The sequence below is a fragment of the Alosa alosa genome, chromosome 1 (genome assembly GCF_017589495.1).
Source record: "Alosa alosa isolate M-15738 ecotype Scorff River chromosome 1, AALO_Geno_1.1, whole genome shotgun sequence".
Classification (NCBI taxonomy): domain Eukaryota; kingdom Metazoa; phylum Chordata; class Actinopteri; order Clupeiformes; family Clupeidae; genus Alosa; species Alosa alosa.
The window spans coordinates 41,129,355-41,141,737 of NC_063189.1; the positions used below are offsets into that span (position 1 = coordinate 41,129,355).

General features: G+C 40.2%; 1 protein-coding gene across 3 annotated transcripts; it reads right to left on the minus strand.

Moving 5' to 3' along the window:
* Window positions 1–1,528: 1,528 nt before the first annotated feature.
* On the minus strand, window positions 1,529–12,341 carry LOC125293916 (inositol-3-phosphate synthase 1-A-like). 3 transcript variants are annotated; one of them, XM_048242165.1, is made up of 11 exons: window positions 12,042–12,341; window positions 10,095–10,217; window positions 9,660–9,821; window positions 8,015–8,144; window positions 7,535–7,728; window positions 3,830–3,979; window positions 3,286–3,501; window positions 2,983–3,147; window positions 2,445–2,558; window positions 2,117–2,334; window positions 1,529–1,881 (listed from the first exon to the last, which is right to left on the minus strand). In XM_048242165.1, the coding sequence occupies exons 1-11, from the start codon at window positions 12,042–12,044 to the stop codon at window positions 1,692–1,694; spliced, it is 1,665 nt and encodes a 554-aa protein (XP_048098122.1). In that variant the 5' UTR covers window positions 12,045–12,341; the 3' UTR covers window positions 1,529–1,691. The 3 variants fall into 3 exon arrangements, with proteins under 3 accessions (XP_048098122.1, XP_048098137.1, XP_048098130.1); XM_048242180.1 differs by lacking the exon at window positions 12,042–12,341 and adding an exon at window positions 10,821–11,988; XM_048242173.1 differs by lacking the exon at window positions 12,042–12,341 and adding an exon at window positions 10,782–11,988.
* Between the last annotated feature and the right edge of the window lie 42 nt (window positions 12,342–12,383).

The window sequence follows — 12,383 nt, forward strand, 5'->3', positions numbered from 1 at the left end:
TAAACTAACGCATTCAGAGTAGCATGATGGGTGGCACTAAGATGCAAAAACAAACTTATCTAGGTAAAAAGTGTCATAGCTTAGTCTAGGCTGCAGTTGTTTTGGTTTGGATATTGTTTACATGATCATATAACATCATTTATCACCCGGAGAGAAGAAATACTCTTTTCTGATTGGCTGGCGGGGTGGCCTTTAATTCCGAATAACAGGACGCCGTTCCATATCAATGCTTATAAATGGTAACTATAACATATAGTAGGACTACGGTTGCAGGCTTCGCAACAATGGAATCAACTGTAAACAAGCTAACTGTCCATGCTATCGGAAGTTGTACAACAAGCTGAACTTGAGCTTCTTTATATACGAAACCGCGTGTTTCCTTTGCTTTACAGTGGCAACCGGGTGATGGGATAACGGCCTTCGAGGTGTGTCCAGTTATACGGAGTTTTTTGCCACTCACCCTCGTCCATTAATTCCGTATAACAGGACACCTTGGCGGCCGTTATCCCTTACGTATGACGTTTTCCCGGAGATTCTCTAGTCAGGGTCAGGATTCTTCAGATCATCTCACCTGCACTGTCAGTTTAACCATTTAACATACCATTTTTTGTAATATAACAAGTGAACAGTGGTTTATACTGTAACATTTTATGTCTTGGTATTGTCCCCATTTTATGATTACAACCTTGTAATAAATAAACCACTGTATTTGCTTAAATGTATGGCATGATGAACTTTTGAAAGAACATGTAGTTTCCTGGTGAAATAAACTAGTATGTGAAAGTTCACATTAAAACGGGATGGGAAAAATGTTTTTCTCATCATTCCCAGAGACTCCATGTACGCACCAACTATCCACGTTAACACTGAGACACTGTAACACCACACAAGAAACTGGATGCATTTTGAGAACTTTTTTTTGACAGCTTAACTCACCTTTTTTTGATTAGTTGCATCATCAGCGCTCTCCCACACAGGCCCAAAGCTATGGAACTCACTTCCAAACGACATCAGTGTGTGAATCCACTGCCCAGTTTAAAAAGGAACTGAAAACCTAGCTCTTCAGACTAGCCTATGGACTATGATATGGCTATATATATATATATATATATATACACACACACATTTTCTCTTTTGATATATTTCTTTTCTTCTATTTGTTTTATCTGTGATGCGACCTTGGGTGTCCTGAAAGGCGTTTTTAAATAAAATGTATTAATATTATTATTTCATTTACTGATCAGGGTTTACTCATCATCACTCATACTCACTCATCATTTACTATCAGCATTTACTGACATGCAGAGGTCATAATGATGTGTGCTGGCTATTTTGTTTTATCATTGGCTTTAAAACCTTGCTGGGAGGCATCACATCGGCTCAAAATGTCATGTGTGACATTATTTGTAGGCTATTTGTAGTCTACTTTTGCTGTCAAGACTTTACCAATGCTAGAGGCCCATATCTAACAAACAAACATATAACCCTCTGGTCTACTTTTGAATAGAAAGAGGTGAAGCAGTGCCACTTTAAGTAAAGTAAGCTGCATTTAATATTTTTAAAGTACACATGGTCCTGTCAAAAGTGACAAATACAGTACACACACATACAGTACTTGTCCGTTCACAAGCACTTCATTTTTGCACACCGATTACATATAGTCAGTAACAACTCCACACTACAAATGGATCTTATTCAATGCTTGGTTCCTCCATTTTATGTCCAGCAACACCACTGCAGTGTAATGAGTGGAATCCGTTCGTGTGGACACCTTTGTTCTTATTAGTGGCCACAGTATAGTCCTCTTGGTTCGCCAGGAGAGTTCTCTGCATCTTGTGCTCAAGCTGCATATGGCTCTGAGGTGGCAGCCCTAGACATGCCCTAGAAACACAAAAAGGAAAGGCCTACTTTGAGATATAGCAACATATATTCCATTGTCCCAGAAATTTTATTATCTTATACTGTGGGACCACTGACCTTAAAATAAAAAGACTGTCTGTGTGTGTGTGTGTGTGTGTGTGTGTGTGTGTGTACTGTGCAGGAAGGTGACGTGCTTTTGATGGTTTTCTAAAACAGATGAGGATAATCCCATTGCAGTGGTCAGCTGTGAACTGACCTCATGACGTTTTCAATGCAAGCTCTCTGGCGAAAGAAGGCATTGACCACAGGCGCCCCCTGTGGGACAAGAGGGGCCTTGCAGAGGAAGCTGAGCAGAGAGAGCACACTGTGGAAGGTCTGAAAGCTGGGGTCACTCTCTGTGCAGAATGTGATTCTCTGGCAAAGATCTGTGAGGATGACCAGGTCCAAGATGATTGGACTAGCCAGCAAGGAGTCCTTGGAAATGTAAGAGAATACAATTAAGTGATTTTGAAATGCCTCCACAGGTAATCCCAAAAGAATAAAAAACCTTGGATGCTGATCCAGATGGATATGAACAGGCTCACCTCGCATGTATTGTGAATAGCGATGGTGTTTGTGCCACCCATCATAATCTCAGACACATACTCGTCCATGGCACGCTTGCTGTCACCCACATATGGCACATATTTGATCACCACCTGGCGAACAAGCACATAGTCACAATGGTAAACAGGACACCCAATGCACACTGTAAGATAATGCTCATGACATCTGGGTAGTGACTACTCATGTCCTTATGCATAGCTCCCTCCTAACATCCAAACAGCAGAGGATGCATTTTGGTTTTATATAGTACTTTAACCGACACAAATCTACTCTGAATGTTTTTTTTTTTTTTTAATTTTGCCAATTTTAAAATGCACTTATCTGAAAATGTGTATTGATTTCAGGCAGATAAATGAGACTGAGGAACCCAATGCAACATTTAAAGATGGAATTCTAGATCTGTTTAGCTGTTGATTTTGGAAAAGCTACATTTCAGATTTTGTGCATCTAATCCAGTACATCCTGATAATCCTTGCACAGATAAAGTGTTTTGAAATGTTGCCCAGTACTACTTACACAGTGATCTGGCTTCTCTCCAGGGCTGTACAACACAGTGTTGGACTGCACCATATCATCCACCACGTTACTCTTGGAGATCTCCTTAGACCGGAACTGCTGCGGAGCTGAGAGGTTCATGCCGTCATTGTTGCCAAGGTGATTGTAGCTAACAATGGACATTGGCTACAGCAGGAAAGTGAAGAAGAAGAGTTCAAATCTTTTTTCATTTTTATTTGAATTATTTCTTTATTCTCAATCAATGAAATAAAATGAGGTGATGAAATAAAAAATAATGTCTGCCTAAATACAATCCTAATTTACCTTAATGCCTGCACTGACCAAGAAGTCCACGAGAACGGATTTAATTTTGGTCTGGCCAGATTTAAAATCATCTCCTCCGATGAAGACACCCTTCTGTATGGCCAGCTCAACTACCCCAGGAACAAAGGTGTTCTGTGGGGAACCGTTGATATACGCACAGCCCTCCTGGATGCTGGCTACTGCAAAAAGTGTGGAGGGAGATACCTCGCCTCCTTTCTGAGAGACACACATGGAAAAAGACACTGATCAATAAACATTCCATAAGTGTTCAAGATTTAATGTTTCTGTAGATGACTAAAATATTTAATTTGTTACATAATAAACGCAGTTAGGTATTATACTTATACGTTGCCCTTCATACCCAGGGACACTGTTGTCTGTCATATATGGGCAATGTTATACCAAAGTTTCTTTCTTTTTATGAGACGTCTTGGGCTGACATGGTGCATCCTCATTAACAGTGCTCGTCAGGAATAGATAATGGTTCCATTAAATTGGCTCCATTAAAGGAAGTGTGGCACTGTACAGTTCCGTAATATTGTACCTGGATAGTGGCGAGCAAATTCTCAGCAGTGTCATTGATATCAGTTGCAACATCACAGAATTTCTCTGTGTTGGCGGTCCACAGAACGATGACTTTGTCCACACCACTCTTCTGCTTGAAGTCACAAATATCCCTCCGGAGTTGTGCCACCTATATTACGAGACAGATGGTCTATTTCAATCACAAGCAATGTGCATTGTACTTCAATGTACTTCTTAAATTAATTTTAACACAGTTTAACCCTTTGCAGACTGTGCCGAACATTCCATTTTTTCATATTCGATGGCCTTATGGCACAAAAAGGCTTATTGTATGATTATGCTACATGACAAAGATACAATATACCCACCACTCTAATCAGGAGAAATAGCCCTTTCAAATGGTATAAAATATAATTAATAAGTTTGAGGAGAACATACATAATTTTTAAAAAATATCTTTAAAATTCAACCCCAAAAAACACGAAAACATCAGTTTTTCAAGATTAATCTAATTTTTCTCCCAATTTCTATTGTAGATAGAGAAAAACATAGAGTGTATGGGAGATTCACAATTTTGTCCTCTACTCAGTGATAAAAACAGAATCAATGTGTCACCTTTTGTTCAAAAGTTATGATACATTTATTAGACCTTTGCAGACGGCACGAAACATTCCGTTTTTTCATACTTGATGCCCTTGTGAGACAAAAAGGCTTATTGTGTGGCCATGCTACATGACAGAGATAAGATATACCCACCATTGTAATCAGGAGAACTAGCCCTTTAAAATGGTACATATCATAGTTAATAAGTTTGAGGGTCACACACATTTTAAACAAAACCTTCAAAATTCAATATCAAAAAACGTGAAAATATCAATTTCTCAAGATGAATCTTTCTTTTCACCTAATGTCTGTTGTAGATATAGTGTGCAAAGGATAGCCAGTGTTGTGTTCTCCTCAGTGAAAAAAAAAACAGAATCAATTTATCACCTTTGGTTCAGAAGTTATGATTAATTTACTCATAACAGTAACAAGTAGAAGAGTGTAAAGAGTACAATGTTTTCATTTCCCGGTTTGGCATCTGACCTAAAAATACAGATATAATGGTCATGTAAAAAAATAAGCTGTTTTACCATCAAAACAAGCTCAATATGGGATGTCTTACTGTACTCTGAAGAGGCTAAATCAATTGTGGGGAGGACAGATAAAGGCTGAAAGACAGACTAGCTGATTGTAACTGCTTCTCTGTGTGCTTCATTCTACTATGAAAACAAGAATATAGAGACACTGGCACATGTGTTAGGTTTACGAAAGGGGAAATAAATCATTTTATTTAGAAAAGTCTTAAACAATGTGATTAAATAACCAGGAACAACAACTTCAGGTAAATAACATAAACATATGTTTACAAACATGCAGTAACTATTAGAACTACAAGAATGGCAAGACAACAGTATAACAAAGATCAACAAATCTTACATGGTGAACAAAACATCAATTCATACTAACATTCACACACATATATATAAACAATTAAAACGTTAGAAGAAATTCAATACATTTAACAACCATACAGCATATAATTTGATACAATATATAATTATCCATATCATTTGCCCCACACATAAGGTGATACACTAACGCCACATTCACACCAGATCCGTGGTGTGTGCATTGTCACAGCTGTAGCATGGTTGTGTGTGTGTGTGTGTGTGTGTGCGCGCGCGTGTGTGTGTGCATGCATGTGTGTGTGTCCATCTAAGCCTAGCAGACGATGGGGTGTAAATGCTATTGGAGTTGGTGTCTCTGTCTGTGTTGGAAGGATAGGCAAAGTGTATGCTTTCTACCTGACATGGGACTTGACCAAACTCAAAATAAAGAAATTGTCAGATAAGAAATATAGAAATTGAATTATAAATCTAACCAAACTATTATCACTATAATCCCTCTCATTATTGTTATAAGCAACACTCTTATCACAACCAGAAATGTGCTTGCGCCCAGATGGGCCTTTACACACACACAAACATGCTTACCCAGCTGAGGATGATGGAAGATTATCTCCCTCTGTAGCACATCATTGTCTTCTTCTTCATCCAGAAGCTACCCATCCATGTCCCATGTCCATGCCATCGTGGTCCTTGGGGTCATATTTGCCATCAGCAGTCGGCTGCTTTCACCCCAGTTGCATGTACTTCTCTCCCTCCATCTAAAATAACAAATCACAGGTCTGATAGTGAATAGGTTGTTTAGTTTTATTTTACATTACTTCCACATAATCTTAATCACCACCAACCATGACTCTTTTCACTAAAAGTATTATTGTCACTGGAGAACTCCAATATTGCTTGGAGAGGTAACATTAGTCTCAGAGCTCACTACAGTAAGTGTTATTGCCTTGGCTAAACCATACATAGCATACCAGCTTACAAGCAAAAATTGATTTATTAACATGAGTCAGGAGATGACAGAAAACATCTAAACAGCATATGCATACACATACACACCGTGCATAGGCTACTGCAGTTGCGTAAAGACAAAACACCCCCTTAGAAAATAATGTGTTGACGAGTAGGCTTGGGTGTATGAGCTCCCATCATAGTTAGCCACCCAAAAACCTCATAATCGTAGCAGCCAACCTTACAGCCTAAAAGCTAAACAATATTAAAAACACATTTATAACAAATCTTCAGTCATGTATTCATGAAAACAGCAGTCAATGAATAAAATCCTTAAGTTACACCATCGGTGATCAACACAGTCTTCACGTCGGTAACGTAACATTAACGTTGTCATTCATGTCAGATGTTTCTATCTAAGTAAGCTAAGCAACTTGGCTACAAACAACTGTAAATTGTGCTATACATATTACGAAGGAATGAAAGGTTTATTTGACAATAAAATACCGATTAGGTCTACTTGACATAAAGTTGGCAGTCATGAAGCACGGGAGTGAACTTTATCTCGACTACTCGTCAAGGACATGTTACAGCCTCTCCTGATGCTAACGTTACCTAACTTAGCTAGTTTTCTATCAGATGACAAGCAAGCAACATCGTTCAAAATAGAACAAATCGTTAAAGTTTCAGTCTTAGTAGGTCTGTAATCTTGGTTGACATATAGTAGCCCCCCAAAAATGACTGAAAATTATGAGTTTACTAAAGATTACGGTATGCTAAAATACCAGCTGTCATCAGCTGAAGTGAACACACACACGCATTATGTTACGGCCATGCATACAAGGTGTAATTACCAGCAAAAATAACTTTTAAAAACGATTTTGAAGTAATAACATGGATAACAAGTAATAATAACATAAAAAGACTTGTTTTTACCTCAGATGATCCAGTAGTTTCTCCTTTAGACGACGTCAAGATCAACGATGCATAGTGCTTCCTGCTGTTTTTCCTCTAGTGGAGGGAGACGTCAACTCTTGATTTTTCCTTCACGTAGTAAAAGAAATTCGCGCCACAAATCCCTTAACCAATCATATCGCCAGAAAGCCCATGATGTGACGTTTTTGAGGAAGTTTTCAGTGATAAAATTGGTTGGGGTATGGCGGAGTTATTACACTGAACGTCATAGGTACTGGGGTACCGAAATTAGAATGGGCCGTCTGCAAAGGGTTAAAATGACAACACAGTTTTTAAGCGTCATGTGCCATGACATTATAACAACTATTTAATAGCATTATCCATTTACTACTGTAGGTGCCAACTTGTACCTGTTCAGCTTTTGTTCCCTGGATGAGGTTGTCGGCTCTGTGGCTCTGATTAGCAGCTATGAATTCTGGGATATAAATGGAGGCCCTGGGCTTCAGCTGGCTCATGTGTGGCCGCAGTTGCTCCTGTAGATCCCAGTCTAGCACCTCAGCCCTCTCCATCGCCTGGCCCAAGTCTAAGGAAGAGATGTCCCAACCTAGACGACACATGAACACTTGTGACATATGACAACCCCTGACTGCATGGAAATGCATGTCAGTCATAAACTTGCACTGCATGGATTGGCTAACTTCAATTATTCAACCAGAGACAGCTCACATTGAAAATGGTGATATCAGGGTGCATAGTAGTAGACATTACAATGCCATAGTAATGGTCTATGCATTTACAATAAAATGACAACACATGGAATTGCATTCCAATTATAATCTCCCCATAATAATGATCTAATTTAGAACTGAGGCATACACTAATACACTCACCATCGAAAATGATGTCGTTAGGGTGCACCATGGGAAGCAAATCACGGAAAGGTATGTTGACCTCCCCCTCTGGGCCCGACCCCAAACACACTGTGGAGGCTTGTAGTAAGGAGCCAAAGTAATTAGCACACTGGGAGAAGATAAAAATAGCAAGAGAGAGAAGACGAGATGAAAAAAAAAAAAACAAGTTATGTGGGGGGATGGGTGAGTGGAAAAACTATGGGCTACTAATAATGGAGAATGACCCTAAAAGGCAAATGGTATAGGATATGCTCCTGTGGACTGCTGGAGACGGTATAACTGTTCCCTTAGGAGAGACTTTGTCATACATGAAACGATCAAACTAATACCTATTTGTCTTTAGGGAAGTATAGACCCTTTCAACAATAAAAACAAAAACAATGCTTGAACGTTCTATTTGGGCCCCAATCTACTTCCTCTGCATTAAGATAACATATGGAATGTTAAAAAGGAAGTCTTGTGGGGCCAACTATGGTGCTGATAATGGAACTCTCTTGAAAGGGTCCATACAGCGGTCCCCTACCACCGGGCCAATTCGCTTACCTGTGTGACATATTCGGGTTGCTTAATGACCTCAACCTGTCACTCCAGGGGAGAATGAAGACTGTCTTTAAACTGGCAGATAAAGTCGCGGAATTTAAAGCCAAGCTTGATTTGTGGGGACGACGAGTGGACCGGGGTGTATTTGATATGTTCCCAAAAGTAGTGGGGGTTTTGAGAGAGACTGAGGCAGGGCCCTTTCTCTCGCAGCTGGTGCGCGATCACCTTGTTGCTCTTTCAAATGAGTTTGAGCGTTACTTCCCATCCTCCAAAATGAGTGGGTCCGCAACCCATTTGTCAATATTGAATAGTCCTAACTTGTCAGCGCAGGAGGAAGAGCAGTTGATCGAAATTGCAAATGACGGTGGTCTTAAGAGTGTGTATAAGAAAACCTCTCTGGCGGGTTTTTGGATCAAAACCAAAGCAGAATATCCCGAGATAGCCGTAAAGGCGCTGCAAACGTTGCTACCATTTCCCACCACGTATCTATGCGAGGCCGGGTTTTCGGCAATGACTGCAACTAAGACCAAATTGCGCAATCGACTGGACATTTCAAACACACTGAGGGTGTCACTGTCTCACATCACCCCCAGATGGAACCTTCTTGTTGCAGGGAAACAAGCACAGGGCTCCCACTGATTATATTCCTAATGCACGTTTATTGTTTTGTTCCCATATTCTGTTAAGCATGTTTACACGTATAGATGTAACTTCAAGTTGTTCAATATTCATAGTTCATATTGTTGAATTTTCACTTCTTCAAGTTCACGTTTTTCACATGTTTAAGAGATCGTTACCTTCACTGTTCATACATAACTGGATCTTTTCAAGTAATGCGCATGCACAACACATATGGAACACCCCTCACCCCCCGGTCCGTGAAAAAAAAAAAAAGGAAACAAACCGGTCCATGGTACATAAAAGGTTGGGGACCCTTGTACTATATGACTGAAAACACTTACTCCAAATTAGTTTTTTTTTTTTTTTTTTTATCATTTAGGACTGCCATGCCTATGAGAACAGAGTGCTAAACAGCTCAGTGCATGCATACTATCTCTATATACCATCTCTCCATATAAAGTACCTTCATGCCAGTCTTGGTTCTCCAGCGCATGCCCATCTTGTTGGCAATGACCGCAGCGGTGACAGTCGTGCCATTATTCCCTCCCCAGCCCACCAGCATCACCCCCAGCTTGGGCACCACCCGCTCAGTGTGGAAGGTGAACTGAGTGGTGGAAGGTGTTACCTTGATGGGCAAACACAGTAAACACAATAGCCTACATACATTTCCTGATTCTGAAGCTATACATGGGTTAATCCAGACAACACATGAAAGTGGTATTCCAGCTGTCATTCAGATGAAGAGCAGGCTGGTCACTTTTTGAATTCAAATGAACAGCAGGAAGTTCATTCCTTGCATTATGACTTGGATGATCCAATCACAAAAACACAGCTTTCTTCATAAATTAGTTCACACTTAGTATTAAGAAATATATTGTTCTAATATGTGTCTACTTACTGTATACATGTCCCCATCTCTGGACACAGATGTGGTGTGGTAGGAGTAGAGAGCTTCAATGTACCTCTCTGTGTATCTCACATTAGGGCTTTTGATTTGGATTTTGGTAGTCATGTTTAATGTCTGGATAGCAATTTGCAAGACAATGGCATAAAGTTAGGAAGAAGTCCAAGTAAACTTACATAAATAAAAGAAACATAATTTATGTATTAAGTATGTATTATTTTTTTACATAAACAGTTTAAGAATGCCTTGCTGACTACTTGTCGTTGTCATGTAATTTGGCCTTACAAAAAAGTAACTGCAGCTGTGGGACATATAGCACTACAATGTAAAGGCAGCTTTTACAGATAGGCTATACTTTCACGACCAGAATAGGCTATAGCATTTCCTATAGTCCTATGAACTGTATGAACTGCACACAATTCCTTCAAAACTGCAAAAATAAAGTAAAATGTATAATTTGTCCAGTTCATTCAACTCGCACCACATGGGTTATGCAAGCTGCGTTCTCGTTCACTAATGTTGCAAAAATAAAAATGACCTGAACCTTAATTAATTTGTCCCATCGTTTGATCCATTTAAATCGCCTCGCCTCTGATATTTATTTCAGCTAATTCTAGTGCTAGCTTGTGCTAGCCACATGACGCATCATTTTGATCTAATGAAATTACATGTTTAGCCTACCTGATCTGAGATAAGGCAGGTCTATGCTGTCTATTTTACCTCCTGTCCCGACGCGTTGTCTTGAAGAAGTCGAGTGTTTCGAACGTGCTCCACTTTCCAATGCACTGCTTGATGCGCAGACAACCTGATGAATAAACTTAACTCGCCTGTGGATGTGCTGTAGCCCTGGAATATAAACTGACAGTAGGCCTATAGGCGTGTCCATGCAAATGTATTAACCCGAAGACTGATTACATAACTTCACTTCACTAAATAACAGTAGCTTATGATAGAGATGTATCCTGTAGACCTACCCTCCACGTAGACATATTTCACACAACATAGTTTTCCACAGGTTAACTCTTGAGTTAACTTAGGCCTACCCAATTTTGTTAAACTTGGCTACTTGGAATACCCCCCTGGAGTAGAAAGCTCAACGGAAAATTTCTGACAGACCGCACCACTTAGGCTATTTACATTGTCTCTCCGCAATGATGAACACCTGTTGAATGAAAATCACGTATTTCAATATATATCCTCCATTAAACCCACTTCAACCACTCATTTCCATTTCCGTGCTAAGGGATTTGTAAATGTAAATGTAAATCAGGTTTATAGGCCAAGTAGGCTATACAAGGAATTTGGTCTCTGCATTTATCCCACCCATGAATTAGTGAACACACAGAGCACACAGTGAACACACAGTGAGGTGAAGCACACACTAAGCCGGAGAAGTGAGCTGCCTTGCAACAGCGACGCTCGGGGAGCAGTGAGGGGTTGGATACCTTAGGTGCCAAGGGGCACTTAAGCCGTGGATGTGGGCATGGGAGAGCAGTGCTCAACCACTTCCCCCTGCCCACATTTTTCCTACTAGGTCGGGGATCAAACTGGCAACCCTTCGGTTACAAGCCCGAACCCCTAAACAGTAAGCCATGGCTGCCCCCATTTGTTAAATTGATCTCAGTTCCGCAGAGCAACTGGGACAAAAACCTACAGCGAATATTACCTCTGACAACTTCTCCATAGCTCTGGTCCCCAACTTTTGCATTTGGCAGCAATTCAATGCAACACACACAAACACACACACACTTTAGGGAACAAAGATGGGCCAAAAAAATAAGCGAGTGACCAGAGTGATTGGTAATGAGATATCACACCACTTTCTTCCCTGTGTTACAACCACCAGGCTCGTTTTCGGTGGTTTAACATAAGGGAGAGCACACATAGATAAAGGATCAAAATGTATTCATCAAAGTATGTATGAAAACTTGAAAGACAAACCATGATGCATGCTCTGATGGAGAGGAACCCCAAACTCCAGCCAGGTAGCCCCTTTTATAATACAGGTGCCCCAATAAGGTGACCAGCAGTACTTGTGCCATGATTCCACCCTGCAACACAAAAAAACAGACAGGCAGGCAGGCAGAGAACACCGGATACATGAAAAACACCTCCTGCCTCAGTACTACTCTCAACTCAGCTTGATGTAATTGCCAACTTTAACCAATTAACCAGGAAAGTTGTGGCTATGCCTGGATTTCTTGATTGTACAATAGCTTATTTGTTTACCTTCTCTATAATTCAAGGGAGAAAAGCCAGATGACAAAAGAAAGGCCCTTCCCC

Bases quoted from the DNA above. Each gene is read 5' to 3' on its own strand.
- LOC125293916 (XM_048242165.1), bottom strand. The intron at 7,729-8,014 runs GTGAGTGTATTA...TGTGTCGTCTAG, and splicing joins TAACGACATCATTTTCGATG to GTTGGGACATCTCTTCCTTA. The intron at 2,559-2,982 runs GTAAGTAGTACT...CTTGTTCGCCAG, and splicing joins GAGAGAAGCCAGATCACTGT to GTGGTGATCAAATATGTGCC.